The sequence below is a fragment of the Aquarana catesbeiana genome, linkage group LG07 (assembly GCF_042186555.1).
Source record: "Aquarana catesbeiana isolate 2022-GZ linkage group LG07, ASM4218655v1, whole genome shotgun sequence".
Lineage (NCBI taxonomy): Eukaryota > Metazoa > Chordata > Amphibia > Anura > Ranidae > Aquarana > Aquarana catesbeiana.
In genome coordinates, this window is record NC_133330.1 from 88,658,073 (window position 1) to 88,683,262 (window position 25,190).

Below are 25,190 nucleotides of genomic sequence, written 5' to 3' on the forward strand. Positions count from 1 at the left end.
CGCCAAGTCTTCCATCTCATTGATTTCAGCTACTTTCTTCACCCAAACGGCAATAGACAGCGGCCGTGCGTTTCCAAAAAAGCAGGATACAGCTCTTGGCTGCTGTAAGCAGGAGAGGTAGAATAGATTGGATTCCTCTCCACACCTCCAACAAAGGTCCGCACGACCCATTTTCAATGCCCTGGCTGAGGGAGGTTCTCACCCAAGATTTGATGGTATGTGGCCCTGTCCATCCTCCCTTTGATGCAATAAAGCTGTCCTGTCCCCTTAGCAGAAAAACACCCCCAAAGCATAATGTTTCCACCTCCATGTTTGACAGTGGGGGATGGTGTTCTTGGGGTCATAGGCAGCATTGCTCAACACGGCGAGTTGAGTTGATGCCAAAGAGCTTCATTTTGGTCTCATCTAACCACAACACTTTCACCCAGTTCTCCTCCGAATCATTCAGATGTTTATTAGCAAACTTCAGACGGGCCTGTACATGTGCTTTCTTGAGCAGGGGGATCTTGCGGGTGCTGCAGGATTTCAACCCTTCATGCGTAGTGTGTTACCAATTGTTATCTTGGTGTATATGGTCCCAGTTGCCTTGAGATCATTGACAAGATTCTCCCGTGTAGTTTTGGGCCGATTCCTTCAGAGCGCATGCGCCAATAATGTAATCAGCTGCATATATAGTAAATAGCTCCTAAACGGTACACGTTTAGGTGATATTCACAGTACCTATAGGTAAGTCTTATGCCACATACGCACGAACCGGTTTTGCCGTCGGAGTAAACTCCGAAGGTTTCTCCGACGGAATTCCATTCAAGCGGTCTTGCCTACACACGGTCAAACCAAAGTCTGACCAAAGTCCGACCGTCCAGAACGCGGTGACGTACAGCACGTACGACAAGACTGGAAAAAGGAAGTTCAATAGCCAGTAGCCAATTCCGTCTCGTACTTGCTTGATTGTTTCATGATCATCATTACCCCATTAAGCGAAATCTTGCATGGAGCTCCAGACTGAGGGTTATTGATGGATATTTTGTATTCCTTCTATTTGCAAATAATTGCTCCAACAGTTGTCTCCTTCTCATCAAGCTTCTTGCTGATGGTCTTGTAGCCCATTCCAGCCTTGTGCAGGTCTACAATCTTGTCCCCGACATCCTTCGACAGCTCTATGCTCTTGTTCATGACGGTGAGGTTTGAATGGAAGAAAGAGATTCTGTGGACAGGTGTCTTTTTATACACATAACGATTTGTTAGGAGTACCTTCCTAAATTGACAGGACTAATCTGTGTACCACATGAGCACATACTGTAGCCAGTCTGTAGGAGCCAGAATTATTGTTGGTTGGTAGGGGATCAAATACTTATTTTACGGCAACTTAATTTATAACGTGTTTTTTTCTGGATTTCTGGTTGATATTCTGTCTCTATCATTTAAACTACACCTATGATAAAAAATTATAGAGCCTTCACTTCTTTGTAAGTGTGTAAACTTACAAAATCTGCAGGGGATCAAATCATTTCCCCACTGTATGAGAGGAATGCGAATGTGTATGCAAGTCAGAGCACTCTCCAAGGCACGTGTGCACCTTTAGGGCTATTTCTTTTCCTATCAAAGACAATAAACAATTTGACCACTTGCTGAACGAAGCAGATTGCAGCTGTTTCGAAATGTATTTGCTCAGAGTGAGTACAAATCCATATTTAACAACAGTTCTCTTTAACTTACTCATAGTGGGAAGTGCTTAGTTTCAGTTATAGTGAAAGCAGATAGAAAGAAAAAAAAAAAATAAAGACCTGGCATTTCTTAAAATCACTTATTACTGCAGATGTACAGTAGAATTTGTACATTGCCTAAAATGGCAACTGGCACTTAGTGTAAACCCCTGTCAGCTTTTTTTTTGCCATTTGCGTCCTAGTGGGGAGATTTTCCTTCACTTCCCATTCCATAGCCAAAACAGGAAGTGAGAGGAAATCCCTCCAAAGTGAGGGAAAATCCTGTTTGTCACCAGGACTATTGTCCCCGTTGGAAGATTTCCCCTTCAATTCTTGTCCAGGTAACAACCTGAAATGTTGGACTTTCATTTGATGATAACAATAAATAGGACAAAGAGGGCGAATCTCCTAATGTGGCACAGGGCATATGTAAGCTCTAACAAAAAACTTTTATTTGTTCTGTTTTGGTAAGTTAATTATTCCATTAATAGTGTTTTAAAGGTGTTTTAAAAAAAGGTGTTCATCCAGCCAGAGATCTTGTGAGTTAACAACAGTCTAAAGACAGACAGTACAGGAAGTTATCAGTTAGCATTTTCCCTGCTATCTCAGTGGACTACAAAACACCTCCCCATGTTATTGAGAAGAGAGGGAGGTGATAGGGAGGTGATATGAAGCCATAACACATCCCTTGCCCTAGGTTGACAGTCCCACTCAGTATAGGAAGTGTGTTAATGGAAGGATCACCAGGGTAAAATAAATGGTAATAAAAGAAAACGAATGCAGGCTGTCTAAGGGCAACTACATGGCAAATGAGGTTTAATTGAAAAATGTAAGATAATACATTTGGGTGCCAAAAATATGAAGGCCGTTTACCCGCTAGGGGGAGAACCTCTGGGGGAATCTAGGATGGAAAGGGACCTGGGGGTCCTAGTAGATGATAGGCTCAGCAATGGCATGCAATGTCAAGCTGCTGCAAGCAAAGCCAACAGAATATTGGCATGCATTAAAAATGGAATTCACTCCAGAGATAAAACGATAATTCTCCCGCTCTACAAGAATCTGGTCCGGCCGCATTTTGAGTATGCCGTCCAGTTCTGGGCACCTGTCCTCAGGAAGGATGTGCTAGAACTGGAGAGAGTCCAGAGAAGAACAACAAAGCTAATAAAGGGACTGGAGGATCTCCGCTATGGGGAAAGACTAAAAGCATTAAACTTATTCTCTCTGGAGAAGAGCCGCTTGTGAGGGGATTTGATATCAATGTACAAATACTATACTGGTGACCCTAGCATAGGGAAAAAAATAATTCAGTGTAAGGGAATTTAAAAAGACATGTGGCCATTCACTAAAACTGGAAGAGAAACGGTTTAACCTTAAACTGCATAAAGGGTTCTTTACTGTCAGAATTCTCTTCCACAAGCAGTGGTATCAGCAGGGAGCATCGATAGTTTCAAAAGATTATTTCAAAAGATTATTACATGGGCACATTAATGACCACAACATACAGGGATATACAATGTATTTTTGACAAACACACACACACACACCATAGGTTGAACTGGATGGACTGGTGTCTTTTTTCAACCTCATCAACTATGTAACTATATGTAACTATGTAAGCTGCAATGCCAATCAGTTTTGTTCTTGGTTTTACATATGCATTCATTTCACTGTCATTTAATTTTAAAGCTCTTTTACTGCTGGTTACAATTATGAGTTTAATGTCTAAAATCTGTGCACAGGCGCACTTTAAAATAAATATATATTTTTTTGCTAAGAATTTGAACCCATACAGATATCCTTACCAGTATTTTAATGCCCCGTACACACGGTCGGATTTTCCGACGGAAAATGTGTGATAGGACCTTGACCGTGTGTGGGCTCCATCACACATTTTCCATCGGATTTTCCGACACACAAAGTTTGAGAGCAATCTATAAAATTTTCCGACAACAAAATCCATTGTCGGAAATTCCGATCGTGTGTACACAAATCCGATGGACAAAGTGCTACGCATGCTTAGAATAAATAAAGAGATGAAAGCTATTGGCCACTGCCAACTTTGTGTGACCGTGTGTATGCAAGACAAGTTTGAGCCAACATCTGTCGGAAAAAATCCTAGGATTTTGTTGTCGGAATGTCCGAACAAAGTCCGACCGTGTGTACGGGGCAATATGCTTTGCACCTTCAATTTTTTCTGTACTTGTAAAATTGAAACAACTAAACTCTCTCAATCAACACAGAGACATTGATGGATGGGCGAGTTTGCTTTGAATAGTAAAAACTAAGTAAATAGCATTTTCAGTGTATGGTACTCAGATACAGTTTAGTTCTGCTTAAAGTTTCCCAGTGGGATGCAGAGAATGTAAGTGTTGATGATTTCAGTCTAAAATCCTCATTTGCAAGGATTTACCTTTAAGTAAAAAATAATAAATGCACATATTTATGAATGTTTTTTTTTTTTTTTTTTTTTTTTACAGAAGCCTGCAAAGTATTGCACCTGCGATCAGTGGATAGAAAGCTGAAAGAAGATTCAAAGGATGAGTAGCCTGATTAGCTCACTCGTAGTCTAATGAGAACTACAAACTGTCTGTAGTGGTGGAAAATGGGATGTGTAGTTTATTCATTCATAAATCTCTGTGAATGAGTGACATTGCTATGTGGGCGGAGCCCTGCCAATTCTAAATATGACAGCGACTGTGAGGGAGAGGAATGCTGAAGGGGGGTGGGGGGTGAGGGTGTTCAGTCCTCAGCAACTTGTTACACACTAAATACGGGTGTAGTATTTAACACTTTGCTAAAGGTGAACCTATCCTTTAAATGTGCAGAAAATATGTGTAGTTGGTCTTCTGAATGAATCATTGAGAAAATCAATTATTAACCATTCAAAAGCAATAGATGTTTTAAAATGCACTTGGCAACTGTCATATCCATACAACTAAAAAAACAATGAATAGATCAAGATGTTCAAAGTACAGCATGTCTTATTAGTAAAACGTATTTCCAGAAAAGGTCAAAGCATCAACTGACACTTTGTCAATTAAAGGACACTTTGACAGCTGAAAAGCGTGCCTTCAGCTTCTATTTAAAATGAAACGTGACATTCTCCTTATGAGTACCCAGCATTACAATATTCCTCCAGCTATCTCCTTCCCTCTTTGCTCCTGGTTCTGCTAGATATACAGGTTGGCTGCAGCATTCTTGATGTGAAATTCTTCAACCTCATGGCAAAACCAGCATTATTTGAGAGTGAAAATCATTGGGGGAACTTTACATGACTTTCTTGTACAACACAAGGGAGCTTCACGGTAAAACATACAGTAACTTCACATGCAAAAAAGTTTAATTTCTCTCCACCCACAATTAAGTCCTTTTAAGTACAGAACATTTTACATATAGCTTTTATTTAATTTGTGAGCCCACCAAAACTAATATTATATAGCTTAATAGATGCTGGAGAGATGGCTCATATGTGTGAGTGCATGAGAAGATCTGGGACAAAAGGGGGCAGGAGGGGCAGCCGCCCTGGGCACAGTGGTATGGTGGGCACCCACCGCATGCTCTAGATAAGTGGCTGGCAACCGGTGGGCTATCCAACATGCCTATTCTCCACTTTATCTGCCCACAGCTAGAACAAAAAACAGAAAATTGTTATCAAATACTTACCATCATTTTCCTTTGTGTAGCGCTAGAAAATAAAGTCCAACAAAGGACAGGGACGTCAAGCAAAAACATATAAAAAAGTCCTCCATATAAGTAAGACTCAAAATGTCAATGACTTTGTGTGAAGAACATGGCCAATATGTAACATCTAAAATGGACACAAAGGAGACACACCACCACCAACTGTAGAAAGGCTTACCAGATGACGTGGACCCAAGGGGGCATACGCCCGATTGGGTCAGGTCAGGCTTCAGTGGTGGGTGATGATGGATGTTCTAGGCTGATGATGAGAATGGAGGTCCAAGAGCCAGCCGGGCGCTGGTGGGTCCCTCAGGAAAATGTTGAAAAGCAGATGGCCGTATGGTAAGATAAGAAGGAAAAAAGGCACATAGTGTAAACAAATCCCAAATTTATTAAAAAGAGATACACTCACATGAAACTCTTTAAAAGCAGCGCTGTAAAAAGTATGGTGGCAGTGGGGTCATACCCGTTTCGTCCTCATAGACATCGTCATCGTCCTCATAGATATCGTCTGACGATGTCTATGAGGACGAAACGGGTAGGACCCCACTGCCGCCATACTTTTTACAGCGCTGCTTTTAAAGAGTTTCATGTGAGTGTATCTCTTTTTAATAAATTTGGGATTTGTTTACGGAGTTACACTATGTGCCTTTTTTCCTTCTTATCTTACCATATGGCCATCTGCTTTTCAACATTTTCCTGAGAGACCCACCAGCGCCCGGCTGGCTCTTGGACCTCCATTCTCATCATCAGCCTAGAACATCCATCATCACCCACCACTCAAGCCTGACCTGACCCAATCGGGCGTATGCCCCCTTGGGTCCACGTCATCTGGTAAGCCTTTCTACAGTTGGTGGTGGTGTGTCTCCTTTGTGTCCATTTTAGATGTTATATATTGGCCATGTTCTTCGCACAACGTCATTGACATTTTGAGTCTTACTTATACGGAGGACTTTTTTATATGTTTTTGCTTGACGTCCCTGTCATTTGTTGGACTTTATTTTCTAGCGCTACACATAATTTTTGTTCTGTTTACCTTTGTATATCCAATTGGTCATGTTAGCTGCTCACTGGTATTTTTTCATTGGCCGCGCAGAATTTCTTGTTACCCCATCATTTTCCTTTCCTGGCCCATCCTCACGTAAGCACACAATGGATTAACACCTCCTCTGGAGCCCCATAGGAGTCCTGTGCTGTTGTGAGGATTGGCCAAGAAAGGAAAATACAGTAAATTACAGTAAGTATTTGATAACAATTTTCCGTTTTCCTGGCTCACCTCACGTCAGCACACAACGAGATATGCCATAGCTGAATAAATTGGTGGGAGATAATATAAAAAGAGACAGGACATTCAAAGAAAAGCTGCTAAAGCCAAAAATAATTGATCTCTCTTGTCCCAAACATGCTGACCGCACATTTCGTTTGTAAGGTTGAATAAAGGCTGCACAAGACCTTCAAGATAGCCATCTTACATATACCTTCCAAGCAATCCTGGCATTACTGCCCCAAAGGCTGCCACTCCTCTAGTCAGATAAGATTGCAATTGTTTCAGAGCAGAAAGGCTTACTTCCTGCATGCCAATCTAATTACCCCAAACAATAGGGGCTGACTCTTGAGGACCTGATGGCTAAATTAAAAGATTGTCTACTTTCCTCTATTGACCAAGTACACTGTTAGTAACTTGACAATGTGTAAGCAACTGAAGTCTTCCTGCTGTGCACTCAGTGACTCTCTTGTGAAAACTCGGAGGAACTACTTCCCCATTTTGCTGGAAACTGGATACCACTTTAAAGTTGAACTTTGGAGATATACGTAGTATCCTTATTTTTGGTAAAGAAATTTAAAAAAAAGACACCAAAGGGCCCTTGCAGGAAAGTGTTTCAGTCTTCAACATCCTTCTGTCTGTTGCTGTCAGAAGAAGTAGTTTTACCGTGAGGTACTTCAATGGAAGTTAAACCATTGGAGCAAAGGGTGCCGATCGGATCCAAGCCCAAGTCCCATAGAGGAAACAAGGATTTCCCTCAAGGTCATATATAAACCAAGAAGCATTTGGTCACTGGCTTTTGCACCCATCTGTAGCCTGTGAATGTGAAGGTAGAGATCTGTTATATGCCAGACCAACCTCTAGCGCTGACTGTAAAATGTCCAGGATATTGGCTAGAGCAGGGAACACAGGAGAGAAAGCTTTTGCTGAGCAAACAAAACACACTTCTTCCATATCCTCTCAGCGTTCATAGCGTTCATGTAGCGTTCATGGATTATCTTCTGGTCTGAACAACCTCGGATGAGAATCCCTGCATCTATATTCTAGGCTATTCCATAGCCAGGCTATTAAAAGTAGTAACTTTGGATTCGGGTGCTGTCACTGACCTTGCCATAAAAGATTTAATTTGACCAGGAACAGGTTTGGTGGTGCTGGTGTCATCTGGGGGAGCAGTGAAAGCCAAGGCCTTCTCAGTAGGTGGAAAGGACATTTATGGCATGGACTTGTTCTGTCCATATTTTCAGAAGCACTTTTTATATTCAAGGACACCGGAGAGAGACAAAGATCAAACAGAAAATTCCATGGCACTGTGAACCTATCTTGTATGATGGAGTCTTTGCATTGGTATCCTGTTGCAAATATCAGAAGCTGTGTGTTCAATGGAGCCTCCCTGAGAACTACTGCTGGAAAGCCCCATAGGGCCAATATTGGTTTGAGGCACTTGTTGAAAAATATTCTGCCTAACCGAACCAATAGTTGATTTTGCTTTCCTGGCAAGAAGACCAACCTTAACTGACTGCAAGTGGTTCTCTGCCCCGCAAAAAGTTTCTTTGCAAGATGTAAAACAGGAAAAGACTTTTGGTGTCCCCTTGTCAGGTAATAGGCTACTACTGTCTTGTTGTCAACCTTACTCGGGCCCCCTGAAGATCCTGAAAGGCTTGGAATGCTAGAAAAGGCTTCCTTCCATTCAAGATGCTTGAGGAGTCCGTGCTCCACTGAGCTCCAATGGCCTTGCACTTGTTTCTTCAGATTGTGGACTCCCCAGCCCCAGAGACTGGCATCTGGCTTCAGAATATCCTATCTCCTGGACTGAGAGGCATGCCCCGAAAGAAGCACAGTAGTGATGTCCAAAATTCTAGTTCTTGCTGAATTTGTATAGGCACAAAGATTTTCTGATCCATAGACAGCCCAGCTCATAGACTAAAGAAGACAAATTGAAATGCCCTCATGTGCCACCTGGCACAAGGTACCACCACTGCCAACAAGATCTTCAAAAAGATTCCTGGGGCTGTGCCAATGCTGTAAAAGGCAGACACCTTAACTGGAAGTGACATCTGGCCACAGCAAATCTCACACGCCCCTGGTGCTCGGCATTGATCGGTACATGGAAGTATGAGTCGGTGGGTCAATTGATACCAACTGGTCCTCTTGCTGAACTTTCCCTGTGACTGTCTGCATGGTCTACATCTTGAACTTCATGGTGTGTATGAACACATTTGATTCCTTCAAACTGGAACAGGCCAGAAGGCTCCTGCCTTAGGTACTAGAAAAACTGGGGAAAAAAGCCCCCAGATGATTCTATATTTTTGGCATCACTGGCATGATGGCCTTGTAGCAGTATACATTCGTATACCTAAATCTTGCAAACATTTTCTCTTCTGAGATCTGTTGGACATAAATTAAATGGATTCAGTGGTCAACTTTGGAATTCTCCATTGTATTCCCACCTGTCTTCTGGACCCACTGGTCTTTGGATGATTGTCATCCAAACCCTCCAGAAGGAGGCTACAATAATCAATTTCACTAAGGCCCCCTGGCCCAAACTGGAAGAGATTGGTTGGACGCAACTTCAAAAGACTTTCTAGCCATCTTAGCAACTTGCTCTGGACTTGATTTCATGTAAAAAGTTATGTTGAGGCACTTCCACTGTAATCTGTTAAATCTGCAGCCTGTCCTAGAAGATTTGGCCTCCTGCACCCTCTGAAGTTCAATAGTCTTCAGTGAAAGATGGTGGCTTCCTCTTACTAGTCTGTGGCCACAGTCCAGACTTTTCCTCCTGTCATTCACTTAATTGCATTGTTCAGAGTTTGGCCAAACAATAACCTCCAATTATAGGAAATGCTGAAGGCTTGTGTAGAAGTTCCGCCTGCCCTCCAGTGGCACAACCACAATGCTCTCATAGCAGTTACTGAGTGCCTCAGCACTTGTACTAGGTCTATCAAAAGCATCAACCAAAGGTCAGTTGCCAGGTTCAACTCCTCCAGAAACTGTGCCAAATCTTGCATTTTCCAGTGTTGAATGTAATGCCATTTCTAAAGTTTATATATCAAATTAACGCTATTGCTGGTTGACAGGCAAAATCTGTCACTATATACATAAGACACCAGTCCATTCAGTTCAATCTGAGTGAGTGCGGGTGCGTGTCTACAATGGTCCCTATCCCTGTACACTGTGTCTCATCAAGATGCTCATCTATTATATTATTATTTTTATTTAAGGTACCCATATAGAGCAGTCAATTTACGCAGTGCTCTACACATACATTGCACACTCACATCAGTCCCTCCCCTCAAGGAGCCCACAATCCGAGGTCCCCAACTCACATTCATATACTAGGGCAAATTTTACTAGGGCCAGAAGCCAATTAACCTACCAGCATGTCTTTGGAGTGTTGGAGGAAACCGGAGTACCCGGGGGAAACCCATGCAGGCACAGGGAGAACATGCAAACTCCAGTCAGGTAGTGCCATGGTTGGGATTTGAACCAGCGACCCTTTTTACTGCTAGGCAAGAGTGCTACCCACTACACCACTGTGCCGCCGATATAGATTCGGTACAAGCCTGATGCCCAGATGACCACAATTTCTGCGTTCCAAATGTGTTTCTGCATGAGTGTTTTTGATGCATTCTCAATGCATTTTGCCACTTTCCAGATGTGTTCCATACAGAAACAATGTAACATTCTACTTTTTGTTGACTGCACTAGAAGGCGCTGCACTGGTGTGAACTAGGTAATTGGAATCAAAGTTAAACACTGTCCGTGCGTTCTTAGTTCAATCTTATTTTATTGAGTAACCAAGGATAACAAACATAATATATAAACACAATGTTACAGTATTGTCAAGTAGAGAAATACAAAAACAATAAATCCACTGAGGTCAAGTTGGCTGTTTTTTCAGTAATTTTACAGTTATGAAGTGCATCAAGTAAAACATATAAAACGTAGGAAAGCATATCACAGAAAGGCAAAGTTATCGTAATAGTATCAGAGCATATTATCGATTAACCACTTGCCAACTGGCCCATAGCCGAATGACGGCTACAGGGCGGTTGCATAACTCTGGGAGGGCGTACAGTGATATCCTCCCAGAATCCGGCGCGCACCTGAGAACATCTGTGACCGCCGGGTCCAGAGGACCAGCGCATCACGGGAAAATGGCCGCAGATATGATGGAGAAATCACTTGTAAACAAACTGGCGTCATGTCATGACGCCGGTTCCGCTCTCTCCTCTGTGTACCGATCGGTACAGTGTGATAGGAGAGGGGGAGAGATCGGATGGCAGCAGCGCTGTGGGCTGGATCTGTAGTGCCCACAGCGCTGCTCTATGACAATTGCAGTCACATCCATCCATCCATGCTCAGCCATCCCTCCATGCTCAGCCATATTCTGTAATACCCTGCAATACCCTGCCATACTCTGCAATACCCTGCAATACCCTGCCATACCCTGCAATACTCTGCAATACTCTGCTATACCATGCAATACTTTTAAATGTTTTGGGGTTCTATGTAATTTTCTAGCAAATAAATGATGATTTTTACATGTAGGAGAGAAATATGAGAATTGGCCTGTTTGCTCCAGAACGCCTGAAGGTGCTCCCTGCATGTTGGGCCTCTGTATGTGGCCACGCTGTGTAAAAGTCTCACACATGTCATATCGCCATACTCGGGACTAATAGCAGAATGTGTTTTGGGGTGTAATTTGTGGTATGCATATGCTGTGTGTGAGAAATAACCTGCTAATATGACAATTTTGTGAAAAAAAAAGAAAAAAGAAATCTTGATTTTGCAAAGAATTGTGGGAAAAAATGACAACTTCAAAAAACTCACCATGCATCTTTCTAAATACCTTGGAATGTCTTCTTTCCAAAAAGGGGTCATTTGGGGGGTATTTGTACTTTTCTGGCATGTTAGGGTCTCAAGACCCTGCCATCAGGTGTGATCAATTTTCAGATATTGGCACCATAGCTTGTGGACTCTATAACTTTCACTAAGACCAAATAATATACACCAATTTGTACTTATTTTTACCAAAGATATGTAGCAGTATACATTTTGGCCAAATTTGCTAAATTTTATAACAGAAACAAAGAAAAATTCATTTTTTTACAGAAATTTCAGTCTTTTTTCTTTTATAGCGCAAAAAATAAAAAACCCAACGGTGATTAAAATACCACCAAAAGAAAGCTCTAATTTTGCTTAAAAAAAGGACAAAAATTTCATATGGGTACAGTGTTGTATGACTGAGTAATTGTAATTCAAAATGTGAGAGCCCCGAAAGCTGAAAATTGGTCTGGTTAGGAAGGGGGTTTAAGTGCCCAGTGGTCAAGTGGTTAATAACGCAATGTGTAACAGAGAAAAACGATTTCATGCAGATAGCATATGCCATATGGGTCACGTGTTGCTCCATAGAAAAGGGAAGTATTACTTAACTAATGCTCAAAGAGCAGATGTAGATTGCGCAAAGAATAAAAGGGTAAGGATATAGAATAAAGAAAGAATAATATCAGATTAAGAAGATAGAAGAGGGGACACTCCATCTAGGCTAGGGTGTGGTGGCATTTTGTTCGCCCTCCGCCCATGGGACAAACTGTGGAGTAACAGGCCATGGACCAAGAAGTCCACATAACAGAGAATTGTTCCTCTTTATCACTTTCCTGGGCCAACATACATTCCAGGTGTCTAATACGATCTACTTCAACAGCCCGATAGGGGAGGCATATCGGTCGATTTCCAGTGTCTGGGAATAATTGTTTTTATATTACTTACTTATGGTAAACCACTTGCCACCCAGACCAAATCTGACACTTCTCTCCTACATGTAAAAATCATATTTTTTTTGCTAGAAAATTACTCAGAACCCCCAAACATTATATATATTGTTTTAGCAGACACCCTAGGGAATAGGGAATTGGTGGTCGTTGCAACTTTTTATTTTACACGGTATTTGTGCAGCAATTTTTCTAACTTTTTTTTTTTTTGGGTAAACAAACTGTTTCATGAATAAAAAAACAGATAAAAAATAAAACACTAAAGTTAGCCCGATTTTTTTCTATAATGTGAAAGATGATGTTACGGCAAAAAAGGTACCTAACAAGTCACACTTTAAAATTAGCACACTCGTCGAATGGCGCCAAACTTCTTTACTTAAAAAATTCCATAGGTGACGCTTTAAATTTTTTTTACAGGTTACATGTTTAGAGTTACAGAGGAGGTCTAGTGATGGAATTATTGCTCTCGATCTAACGTACATGTATGTAACCTGTGTGTATCTAGCTCTGATACTAGCCAGTGCCTCACCAGCCACTCACCTCACCACACGTCCCTGCTGAAGAGAGAGAGGGAGAGAAGCCCTCTCAACTGCAGACCTCCCAGATCTATTACGCCATTGCATGGCGACTGGCGGTTACCATCCCAAGCTGCCCATCTCCCTGCCCCCTGTGACATCATTCACAGCCGCTCTCAGACTGACAATAAAGCCAGGAGAGCAGTGCGGTGAGTTGCATATAAAAAGAGAGGAAAAAAAAAACGAAGGGAGAGGCAATGATGACATTGCAGAACTCTTAAATTACCACACCTGTACAATGTCAATGCTGTTTAACCGCTTGCCGACCAGCCGCCGTCATTATACTGCGGCAGGTCGACACGATCCCGCGAACCGTCGTAGCTATATGTCGGCTCGCAGGATGGGGATAGAAGGCAAGCACCCGCTGCACAGCGGGGGTGCCGATGCTCGTGGCTGGCGGTCACGATGACCACCGCCGCGAGCGATCGCGAGCACGAGGGACAGAACATGGACGTTTGTATGTAAACACACAAATCCGTGTTTTGTTCTGAGAGGAATGACAGATCGTTTGTTCCTCTTAGCTAACTTCCTCTAGTCAGTCCCCTCCCCCCTTCAGCTAGAATCACCTCCCAGGGAACACAGTTAACCCCTTGATTGCCCCCTAGTGTTAACCCCTTCACTGCCAGTGACTTTTTTACAGTAATCGATGCATTTTTATAGCACTGATCGCTGTATAAATGTCAATGGTCCCAAAAATGTGTCCGCCATAATATCGCAGTCACGATAAAAATCGCAGATTGCCGCCATTACTAGTAAAAAAAAAAAAAATAATAATAATAATGCTATAAATCTATCCCCTATTTTTTAGACACTAAAACTTTTATGCAAACCAATCAATATACCCTTTTTGCGATTTTTTTTTTACCAAAAATATGTAGAAGAATACATATCGGCCTAAACTGAGAAACTCTTTTTGTTTATAGCCCAAAAATTAAAAACCGCAGAGTCGATCAAATACCACCGAAAGAAAGCTCTATTTGTGGGAAAAAAAGGACGTAAATTTTATTTGGGTGCAACGTCGCACGACCGCGCAATTGTCAGTTAAAGCGATGCAGTGCTGAATTGCAAAAAATGGCCTGGTCATTGTGCAGCCAAATCTTCCGGGGCTGCAGTGGTTAAGCATCCTTTTGCCCGGGCCCCGTAACTCCATGAGAGGCAGAATATGGAGGGGTAGGTTTGGCGGGGGGGGGGGGGGATATACTTGCAGCAAAGTACTTACCACTGCAATCGACAGGTAGCCTTGGAGCATGACCAAAAAGAAGAACACTTTGGTTGGGGGAGGGGCTGTCTTATTTAGCTAGGAACAGGTGGTCCTGTGGGGGTTTCAGAGGAGGTGTTAACCCATAGTGTGCTGACATGAGGTTGGCCAGGAAAACACATCGTGCATGTGCAATTACCTTCAAGATGCAAGAAAATAGGTGATTGGCCACAATGTGCAGCATGCCAACCATGGGCAGCCAGAGCTAATGGGCAGAGAATGAGTGCAGGGCAGTACATAATTTAATTTCAAGCTGTCATTACCAACAAAGGATTTTGTACGAAGTAATAAATACATTTCAGTAAGGCTTATCCCGCGTTCACACGGTCGGAATTTCCGACAACAAATGTTCAATGTGAGCTTGTTGTCGGAAATTCCGACCGTGTGCGAGTTACCGCGTTTAGCGTCTAAAACGTCGGACACGTCGGTGTCTGAACATATTTGTTTGCCTTCAAAGAAAAGCCTATAAACGCAACTGTCTAAAGACGATATTAAACGAACCTGTGTACATGTACACATAAGACAACATTGGATGAGTTCAGGGGCAGTTGAAAAAAGCATCCAACTGCCTCTGAACGTCCGTTTACCAGCAGCAGTGTACATGAGGCCTCATGTTCACTGCTGCTGGTAAACGGATGTTTAGGAGCAGTTGGGCATTTTTTTCAACTGCTCCTGAACCCTTCTCTATGTTATCTTATCAGTACATGTACACAGGATCGTTTAGGCCCCTTTCACACTGGGGCGGGGGCGGTGGTAAAGCGCCGCTATTGTTAGCGGCGCTTTACCATCGGTATTCGACCGCTAGCGGGGCAGTTTTACCCCCCCGCTAGCAGCCGAGAAAGGGTTAAAAACCACCGCAAAGCGCCTCTACAGAGGCGCTTTGCCGGCGGTATAGCCACGCTGTCCCATTAATTTCAATGGGCAGGAGCGGTGAAGGAGCGTATACACCGCTTCGAAGATGCTGTTAGCAGGACTTTCTTTCCCGTCCTGCTAGTGCACCGCTCCAGTGTGAAAGCCCTCGGGGCTTTCACACTGGAGAGACAGCAGCGGCTGTTTCGGGTCGGTTTCCAGGCGCTATTTTTAGCGCAATAGCGCCTGCAAACCGCCCCAGTGTGAAAGGGGCCTTATAGTCGTTTCTAGGCAGTTGTGTTTAGAGGTTTTTTTTGGAACCCAAAAAAATGCGTTCAGAAGCTGTGTTTAGAGGCATTTGAAACGCCAAACGCGGCTAAACGCAGCAACTCGCCTATAGCAGCGTTTAGTTTACAGGCGTTTTTCATTTTTGGCTATTTTGAAAAAAAAAAAAATATATTTTTTTTTCAAACGCTTCTAGATGCAAACGTGGCTAAACGCGGCATGTAAACGTGGCTAAATGGCCATTTTTAGACGCTGGTTTCTAGCTGTCAAGTTAAACCTTTCAGGAGAGGTTGAACAACATCCCGTGTACATGAAGCCTAATGCACCGTACACACGGTCAGATTTTCTGACGGAAAATGTGTGATAGGACCTTGTTGTCGAAAATTCCGACCGTATGTAGGCTCCATCACACATTTTCCATCGGATTTTCCGACACACAAAGTTTGAGAGCAGGCTATAAAATTTTCCGACAACAAAATCTGTTGTCGGAATTTCCGATCGTGTGTACACAAATTCGACGCACAAAGTGCCACGCATGCTCAGAATAAATAAAGAGATGAAAGCTATTGGCTACTGCCCCATTTATAGTCCCGACGTACGTATTTTACGCCACCGCGTTCAGAACGATCTGATTTTCCGACAACTTTGTGTGACCGTGTGTATGCAAGACAAGTTTGAGCCAACATCCGTCGGAAAAAATCCTAGGATTTTGCTGTCGGAATGTCTGACTGCGTGTACGGGGCATAAATGTGTTCAATTCATTTTCCACGTGTCATTCCATTTTATTACACATAATTTAATTTCTGAACTTATTTGTTTTGGTTTCTATGTATGTATGAATTGCATATCTTGTTACCAATATGTGGTAAAAATTTCATATCAAATATTTGTGAGAAATCTTTTCTTTCAATTAAAAAAAAAAGAAAATAGTAGATTTACCTAGAAAAATGGTGGCGTGTTTAATACTCATTTTACCCGCCACACATACACACACACGCACACGCACACTATTGTCAAAAGTATTGGGACACCTACCTTTACACCAGGGATATGCAATTAGTGGACCTCCAGCTGTTGCAGAACTACTAGTCCCATAAGGCATAGCAAGACTGACAGCCACAAGCATGGCACCCAGAGGCATGATGGGACTTGTAGTTTTGCAACAGCTGGAGGTCCGCTAATTGCATATGCCTGCCTTTACACGCACATGAACTTTAATGGCATCCCAGTCTTAGTCCATAGGGTTAATTATTGAGTTGCCCCACACTTTGCAGCTATAACAGCTTCAACTCTTTTGGGAAGGCTGTCCACAAGCTTTAAGAGTGTGTCTATGGGAATGTTTGACCATTCTTCCCAAAGTGCATTCGTGAGATCAGGCACTGATGTTGGATGAGAAGGCCTGGCTCGCATGCTCCACTCTAATTTATCCCAAAGGTGTTCTATGGGGTTGGAGTGCAGGCCAGTCAAATTCCTCCTCCCCAAACTCACTTATCCATGTCTTTATGGACCTTGCTTTGTGAACTTGTGTGCAGTCATGTTGGAACAGGAAGGACCATCCCCAAACTGTTCCCACAAAGTTGGGAGCATGATATTTTACAAAATGTCTTGTTATGCTGACGCCTTAAGATTTCCCTTTACTGGAACTAAGGGGCCAAGCCCAACCCCACACCATAATCCCTCCTCCACCAAATGAGTACTGACCTTAACCCGATAGAACACCTTTGGGATGAATTAGAGCGGAGATTGCGAGCCAGGCCTTCTCGTCCAACATCAGTGCCTGACCTCACAAATGCGCTTCTGGAAAAATGGTCAAATATTCCCATAGACACACTCCTAAACCTTGTGAACAGTCTTCTCAGAAGAGTTGAAGCTGTTATAGCTGCAAAGGTTGGGCCAACTCAATATTGAACCCTACGGACTAAGACTGGGATGCCATTAAAGTTCATGTGTGTGTAAAGGCAGGCATCCCAATACTTTTCACAATATAGTATATATATATATATATATATATATATATACACACACACACACACACTGTTCTGTATATAGTGTTTATCCTCATATTAAAAACGACGACGAGACGGCATAACAAGACAGCGAGATACCCTCAGAGCTGCAGCAGGTGGGCTAACTTAGTATTGTCTATGTGACACAGGAGAAGACGATGTGTTATTTAACTTCCTGGTATATCCAGTACTAAAACTGAATAAGTGGTAAACAGTCTGTCATTTTATTATATTCTCTCATAACCAATGAAAGAGGCTATATAAGGATATTGGATATGGCCATGAGCAGCGTGCACTAGCAATCAAATGCATTATTCTCATCATTCATTCAGCACAATTGCTTAGTTAAGACTCTTCCTTGAAGTTGGGTGGGGGAGAGGGAGTCCTCATACTGCTGTCCACCAAGGACATTAGCTCCATAAAGTTTGCACGTTCTCCTTGAATTGGTATAGCTTTCTTTCTACAGCCAAAAACCAAATCGCTAGGTTATGTGTCTTCTGACCGTATTGCTTGGATAAATGGGGTATACACATTAGATAAAGCAAATTTTGGACCAGGGGTTTAATATAAAAAGCTGCACAAAGCATGAGTACTGTAAAAATGACTAAAGTAAAGAAAACATGAACAACAAATTATACAACTCACAACTTTTCTACAGTGTATGAGGAAACTCACCAGTGATTGTGGTGCTATCAATCCAGTATAAGCCATTAAAAGGAGAAAGCCATATCCACAGCAGAACATTTTTAGAGGTGTTTGGAGTACGTCATCAGCTGTTGATGTTACGATGCATGCACACCCTGCGAAGCCTGGAATATGGACACAACTCGCAGAGGCTCATGTGGACACTGTACTATCTGAACTGGCCACGGTGATCTTGATGTGTTCAGGCAACAAACATAAACCTCCTCTCTTCCTTTTGAAAAAGTGCAGGGGGAGAACAGGAATCACTCAGGATTTCCTCTTTCATATCAGTTCAAAACACATGGAAGGAAACCCAAATCTTTCTAATGAAAATGGCACTTCATGTAAATCCGAAAAATGATGAGAAAGCAGATGGGAAAATGACTCTGTGCTTTTAAAAGCTTGTGGGTGATAACAGTTGACATGGACGCTAGTGACCCCAGTGTTTTTGCTCCCGATTAGTTCTAAGCAATAACATGCTGCCAAATTCTAACACAAGCCTTGTACCAACTAAAACCCTATTAGCATGCTGACCACACACAAACATACAGACAAAGTGCTTAAACAGGCATGAACTGAGTGGCTGCTGCTATTCAGCAAAATACTACATTCCCAGTTTACAGTTCTAATTAGATGTCTAGTAATAGATACAAATATATTTAAAAGAAGACTTTTGCTAAAACATTTTTTTTTTTTTAAAGACAATTCTCTAAACATTTTTTAAAATCTAGATTGAGTATAAGGAGTAGTTAAGGAAAGCTGTCTCTACTCCCATTGCGGTATTATTGTATTCTGACAGCAGGGAGCCTTCCCCGCCATCAAAACACAATGATCAGTGTTGCTGGCTACAGCCAGCGGCACTGATCATTTGGGGAAAAAACGGACAGGCTGGTTGCAACCAGCTAGCCCATATACAGATTGAAATTTTGCTGGTCTCTGCCACCCTTAAAGTGGTTATAAAGGCTCAAAGGCTTCGTGTATAAAGGTAAAAAACCTTCTGAGTGCAGCAGCCCCCCAATACTTACCTGAGCCCGATCTTCCTCCAGCACTGTGCACGGGAGCCTCGGCTCTCCCTTCTCTTTGGCTGAGACAGCAGCGGGAGCCATTGGCTTCCTCTACTGTTATTTACAGCCAGCGAGCCAATGAGGAGAGAGCGGTGGATGGGCAGAGCCATACTCCATGTGTGAATGGATGCACAGAGCATCGACAAGCTGTTTGCTATGTGGGCACTTGGCAGGAGGGAGGGGCCAGGAGCTCTGGCGGGGGGACCCAAAAAGACAAAGATCAGGGGCTGTTCTATGCAGATCCTTTGCACAGAGCAGGTTAGTATAACATGTTTATTTTTTTAAGAAGAAAAAAAAAAAACTACCTTTAACCACAAAGGGGGGGGGGGGGGGGGTATTAACAGGAAAGACGGACTTTGAAGGCCAGGAAACAATGGAGAAGGAAACAGTATACACAGTCAAATTTATTGAAAAATATAAACTACAAATATTAACTTCAAAAAGGGTAAAAAATTCGTAGCATATATGCTTCTGTGTTTATAGTGCAGTGAGCCCTTGTGCGTCTACGCGTGTCGCCGTTAGGCTTCATCAGGACACGGCCAAGGTTCAAAGATGAAGCAGGTAAGAGAACAAATTTCTCTATCTTTATTTGGATTGTATTCTTAAACGGGGCAAGTAATTCCAAATATACAAGGAGCCAGCAGAGCCGCAAACCATCCAGTAATACATGGATACATCCAGTGTGCAGTGTGGTTGCCGTCTCCCAGGGGCACGCTTCCCATATGATGGTTTGCATACTCAGCGGGCTATCTCTGGCTGAAATAGCCACTAATATGGCTGGATCCTATTAAGGATCTGTTTCCCCCATGTATTCCTGGATGGTTTGCGGCTCTGCTGGCTCCTTGTATATTTGGAATTACTTGCCCCTGTTTAAGAACTGACAATTGCACGGTCGTGCAACGCTGTACCCAAAGAAAATTTACGTCCTTTTTTCCTCACAAATAGAGCTTTCTTTTCATGGTATTTGATCACCTCTGAGGTTTTTATTTCTTGTGCTATAAACAAAGAGCGACAATTTTGAAAAAAAAACAAAACTTTTTTTTTACTTTTTGCTATGATACATATCCAAAAAAAATATATAAAAAAAACTAAATTTAGCCGTTTAGGCTGATATATATTCTTCTACATATTTTTGGTAAAAAAAAAAAAAAAAAAAATAAAAAAATCGCAATAGGCATATATTGATTGATTTGTGCAAAAGTTATCGTGTCTACAAAATAGATTAAAGATTTAGGGACTTTTATTTATTTTTTATTGTTTTTACTACTAATGGCAGCAGTCTGCGATTTTTAACGGGACTGAGACATTGCAGTGGACAAATCTGACCCCAAATGACATTTTTTGGGGACCAGTGACATTATTACATTGATCAGTGCTAAAAAAAAATGCACTGATCAATGTAAAAATGACACTGGCAGGGAAGGAGTTAACACTAGGGGGGCGATCAAGGGGTTAACTGTGTTCCCTGGATGTGTTCTAACTGCGTGGGGGATGGGCTTACTTGGACAACACAGAGAATCCTGTTTCTGATCACTAGGAACAGCAGATCTCAATGTTGTCCTGTCTGAACGGGGATCCGCCTTGTTTACATAGGCAGATCCCGGTTCTGCCTCTGTGTACCGTTATCGCGGGTGGCCAGCGGATATCGAGTTCGCCTGACCTGCGGACACGCTCCAGTGGCATGCGTACGCTCACTGTATCTCATGCACAGACCGACTTTGCGCCGCCGAGCTGCCTTTCCGCAATATATATGCGGAAGCCGATCGGCAAGTGGTTAATATCACTTTAAGCTGGCCAACTGGATCAGTTTTTTAGATCAGCTAGCAGGCTGATGTCTAGTAGTTGAATGGAGGCCCTACAAATTGGTCTTAAAGAGGAACTGCAGTTTGTACTAAAAACATCTTTGCCATTCTGAAGCTTCCCTCCAACCACTTTGCATATTATTTTATATATACTGTGATTCTGTACTTGCCAAATATGCTGTAGAAATCTCCCTTCACTGAGACCCCTTTCACACTGGGGCGGTTTGCAGGCGGTATTGCGCTAAAAATACCGCCTGCAAACCGCCCCTAAACAGCCTCCGCTGTTTGTTCAGTGTGAAAGCCCGAGGGCTTTCACACTGAAGCGGTGCGCTGGCAGGGCGGTGAAAAAAGTCCTGCAAACCGCTTCTTTGGAGCGGTGAAGGAGCGGTGTATTCACCACTCCTGCCCATTGAAATCAATGGGACAGCGTGGCTATACCGCGGCAATACCGCGGCTATAGCCGCGCTGTACGAGGGATTTTAACCCTTTTTCGGCCACCAGCGGGGGTTAAAACTGCACCGCTAACGGCCGAATACAGCTGCAAGAACGACGGTACAGCAGCGCTAAAAATAGCGCTGTTGTACCGCCGACGCCCCCACCGCCCCAGTGTGAAGGGGGCCTGAGTCTGGCTGCATTCATTTTAACTGTGGGCTGAAGTTGCTGCCTGCTCACTTCCTGGATTTACACAGACAACACCTCCAGCTCTGCAGCTCTCATTGGCCCTCTTATGACTCACCCCCCCTCTTCCTGGCAAACTTTCACGAGGGTGAGAGAGAGCTGTGCATGATGTCATAAGCCTAGGATTTTTACCAGACAAGAAACAGGAAGTGGGCTGTATAAGGTATTTACTGGCAGAAAAAAAAATGTTTTAGTATCCAAAATTAAAACAACAAGGGCAGAAGATTTAATAGTCAGAAAGTTGAAAAAATGACTGAAGGTCCGCTTTAAATAGGGTTTTTTTTTTTCATTATGGGGACTTTGTCCACCACTGTCTGTAGTTGCAATTAATCTGGCAAGATTAATCAGTGCTGCAGTTTTGTGTGATATCCTACTACTTGTGTTGCTTACATCACAGGAAACAATTTGTTCTGTTTGACGCTTTTTAGTAGTATTACGGAACTATTAAATATCATCTATGTACTGTAGGTCTAGCCTTAAAAGGCCATGAAACACAAGACTCCTTTCACATTTACATGCAAGTACTGAGTTCATAGTGAGCATTATTGCATGTGTTCTCAGGTGCGTTTTTGTATTGGTTTGTGCTTTTGTCATGCATGTTGATATCCATTAATGTGCTTTTCTTACTTCATACCTTACGAAAGTAGGGTTTAGACTTTTCAAGATTGAACATTTCCATAGATTTTTGTTGTTGTTGTATTCGACTTCAATTCACAGATTTCCCCCTCAGCATTTGTTAGTCTGTCACTAGATGTCCTCAGTCTGATGGGCAGCATAATTCAACCCACTACCTCTGAGCCAAGGTCATCCTAGACCTACTCCAGCCTCTGACTGAACAGTGAAAGAAGAAGCAGCTCATCACTCTGATCTCTTCTTGTATTAGCATGCTTCTTGTCATGTACTGATTGATTCATTGTGCTGTTCCTTCCTCCTACACTACAGCCCTGCTGCACATAGGCTGCAAGAGGTTGATACCATGTGTTGGATAGCAACATGGTCTAATATATTCCTGGAGTTTCTCTGTCAATGTTACTGTATTTATGGGTAACAGTGTCTTGGTATTATCCAGAGTTTGAATTGGATCTGTCAGAAATCAGTTACATATCTGTCTCCTATTCCCAAAGATCAGCCAGGCTGATATTTGAAAAGGGTTTCTTCTTGGTTGATAACAGGTCTGGAATGTAGCAAGTTGCACATCAAAGCTTGGTAGCAGATCAGAATTTGCATCTGTTCGCTTGACTCCGGAAGGTCTATTTCTGACAATACACTGCAAGCATTGGTGTGTGCAGCCTATTGCATTAGGGTGTGCACCCCAGAGCACAAATACACATGCAAGTATATCAGCAGAGCAGTGGACGGCGTCAGTAGAGCAAGATTGGTGTCAGTAGGGCAGTGGACGTGTCAGTAGTTTATTTTTTAAATCATTTTTTACAATAGTATTACTTATTACTGTAATATAATTTTTTTAGGAGCCTCGTTTTGTGGCTTTGGTGAAATATCAAGGGTCTAAACAGACCCCTGATGTCTCACTTTTGCAACAGAGAAAGAAACTGAGGACAGATTCCCCAGTCCCTTTCTCTGAAGCCTGCAGTAAACACAGTTTACTATGCTTCAGTTAAGAAGGAAGACAGGAGCGATCAGTACAAATCACTCACTGTGTTCATTCAGAAAACGAAGGGGCCAGTTAATTAAATATTTACCAGTCCCTTCCCCGCTCTTGAGAGGAGAGGAGAGGAGGGAAGCTGGCAGCACTACAGGGGGCAGACAGGAAGCAGGGCGAATCGGTACCTCACGGGGTGATTAGGGTGTGCCCAGGCACACCCGTCACACCCTGCGTGCACACCTATGACTGCAAGTAATCTTCAAAGAGAGCCATGGCTGCCTCAATGATTGATGAATGTCCTGTTACAGAAGATCAAAGGGCCAGCTAAGATTGAAGATTCACCTAGAATATACATGGACAATGCGGCCCCTAGTGGCCAATACAGCAGAACGGACAGTCTGAGGAGTACTGCTCCATAGATACTGATTTGTCGAAAGTCTAGATGGGATGGCAATGGGATTGGGTTTGGATGGTGTATGTTTGAAGTATAAAGAGAGCACACAGGAAGGAGTTTGTCCCTTTTTCTCTGTTGGTTTAAGCCAGGTGGCTGCCTGAGCCACATAACTATCTCTTGGTCATCTGAACCCAGTTTTCAGAAGAAACAAGTCTCGTGGAGAGCCTTGTGATAAGTATCTTTGATTCTTGTATTATATATTCTGGTTACTTGGTTTGTAATATTGTAGAATCTTTCTTTAGTATTCTCATGTTAGCGTTTTTTTCCTATTTTCTTGGGAAATAAATAAGATTGTTTTATTAAACCGTGTACTTGGTTTCATAGCTAACCTTGTATTATTGTGATATCAACAGTAACATGTGATCAGAGTTCTAATAGACTCGCGAACTATAGGGATAGACAAATTAATACATAGATACAATAATATTTATTGTACCAATTACTTCATTTGTCACCCCAGAAGGCGTGTGGAATTTATTTATGCACAGAATCCAAACCCTAATGTATTTTTTGTCTTGAGTCCCTATAAGCTAAGGAATCAACTACACCTAGAACTGGAAGCCTTCTCTACGGTGGACAAGATTTGTGCTGGTTTGTGAATTCTGAAGCCCTGCTTGAATGGTCCTGAAAGTTCTATGAAATATTTCATCAGTGAGCGGACGCACAAAATCTGGTGAGATTTTTGTCTGCTATATGTATATGTTAACGTTTATTGTATTGTTAGTGTAAACTGTAGCCGGTCAAGAGGACTGGTGAGAGGGATTGATCACACCTGCTTATCTGATGTAGCCTGCAGATTGACAGGATAAACCACACATCTTTGAGGAGAAAGTGGGAAAAATATAGATTTTTATTTTTTAAATAATTTGTTTTTTTTATTAGTTTATTTTTTTCCCACGTGAGTGTGAAATAGCTGTCTGTTCCAATAGAAAGTTCAATGTGGCCTGCGATCTAAGAGGGTTAAAAATCAGTGGTAATAAGGAGATAGTAAAGGCATTGATTAAGAGTGTGCCTTGTGTTGGAGGACTACAGGTAAAAGTTAAATTTAAACAGCTTTATCTGTGTTTCTGTGTGTCTTATGTCTGTGTAAGCAACTGTTGTATAGACTAGTTAAACAAGATTAAGTGTCGACTAATTAGCATATCAATGGAAGTCATTGAAGGTTTTAGTAGCCTCCCTGACGGTAATCCCGAGTGTGGCTCGGGGGTTAAATTTCAGTCCCATTAGCGGTAACCCCGAGCTACACTCGGGATTACATTGCAGGATCCTGGTGCGGCTTTACTTACCTTGTCCCCAGGATCCTGCGATGTCTCCTGCAGTGTCCATGGGCTCTGTCTCCTCCGAAGCCTCTCCGTGCCAGGCTCCGTTCCCTGCGAGCGGAGCGACACACGGGGCGGAGCCTGGCGGCAAATTCAAAAAAATGTAAAAACCATAACACATACAGTACTGTAATCTTACAGATTACAGTACTGTATGACATTATTTCACATCCCTTTTGTCCCCAGTGCTTTGT

At 42.5% G+C, this 25,190-nt stretch overlaps 1 protein-coding gene across 1 annotated transcript in view; it reads right to left on the reverse strand.

The window, feature by feature from the left end:
* STAB1 (stabilin 1) overlaps window positions 1-18,407 on the reverse strand; it is a 508,133-nt gene extending 489,726 nt beyond the window's left edge. Inside the window, exon 1 of the mRNA XM_073592448.1 lies at window positions 18,068-18,407. Coding sequence (XP_073448549.1) covers window positions 18,068-18,136 — 69 coding nt within the window. The 5' untranslated portion in view covers window positions 18,137-18,407. The remainder of the gene's footprint in view (window positions 1-18,067) is intronic.
* Between the last annotated feature and the right edge of the window lie 6,783 nt (window positions 18,408-25,190).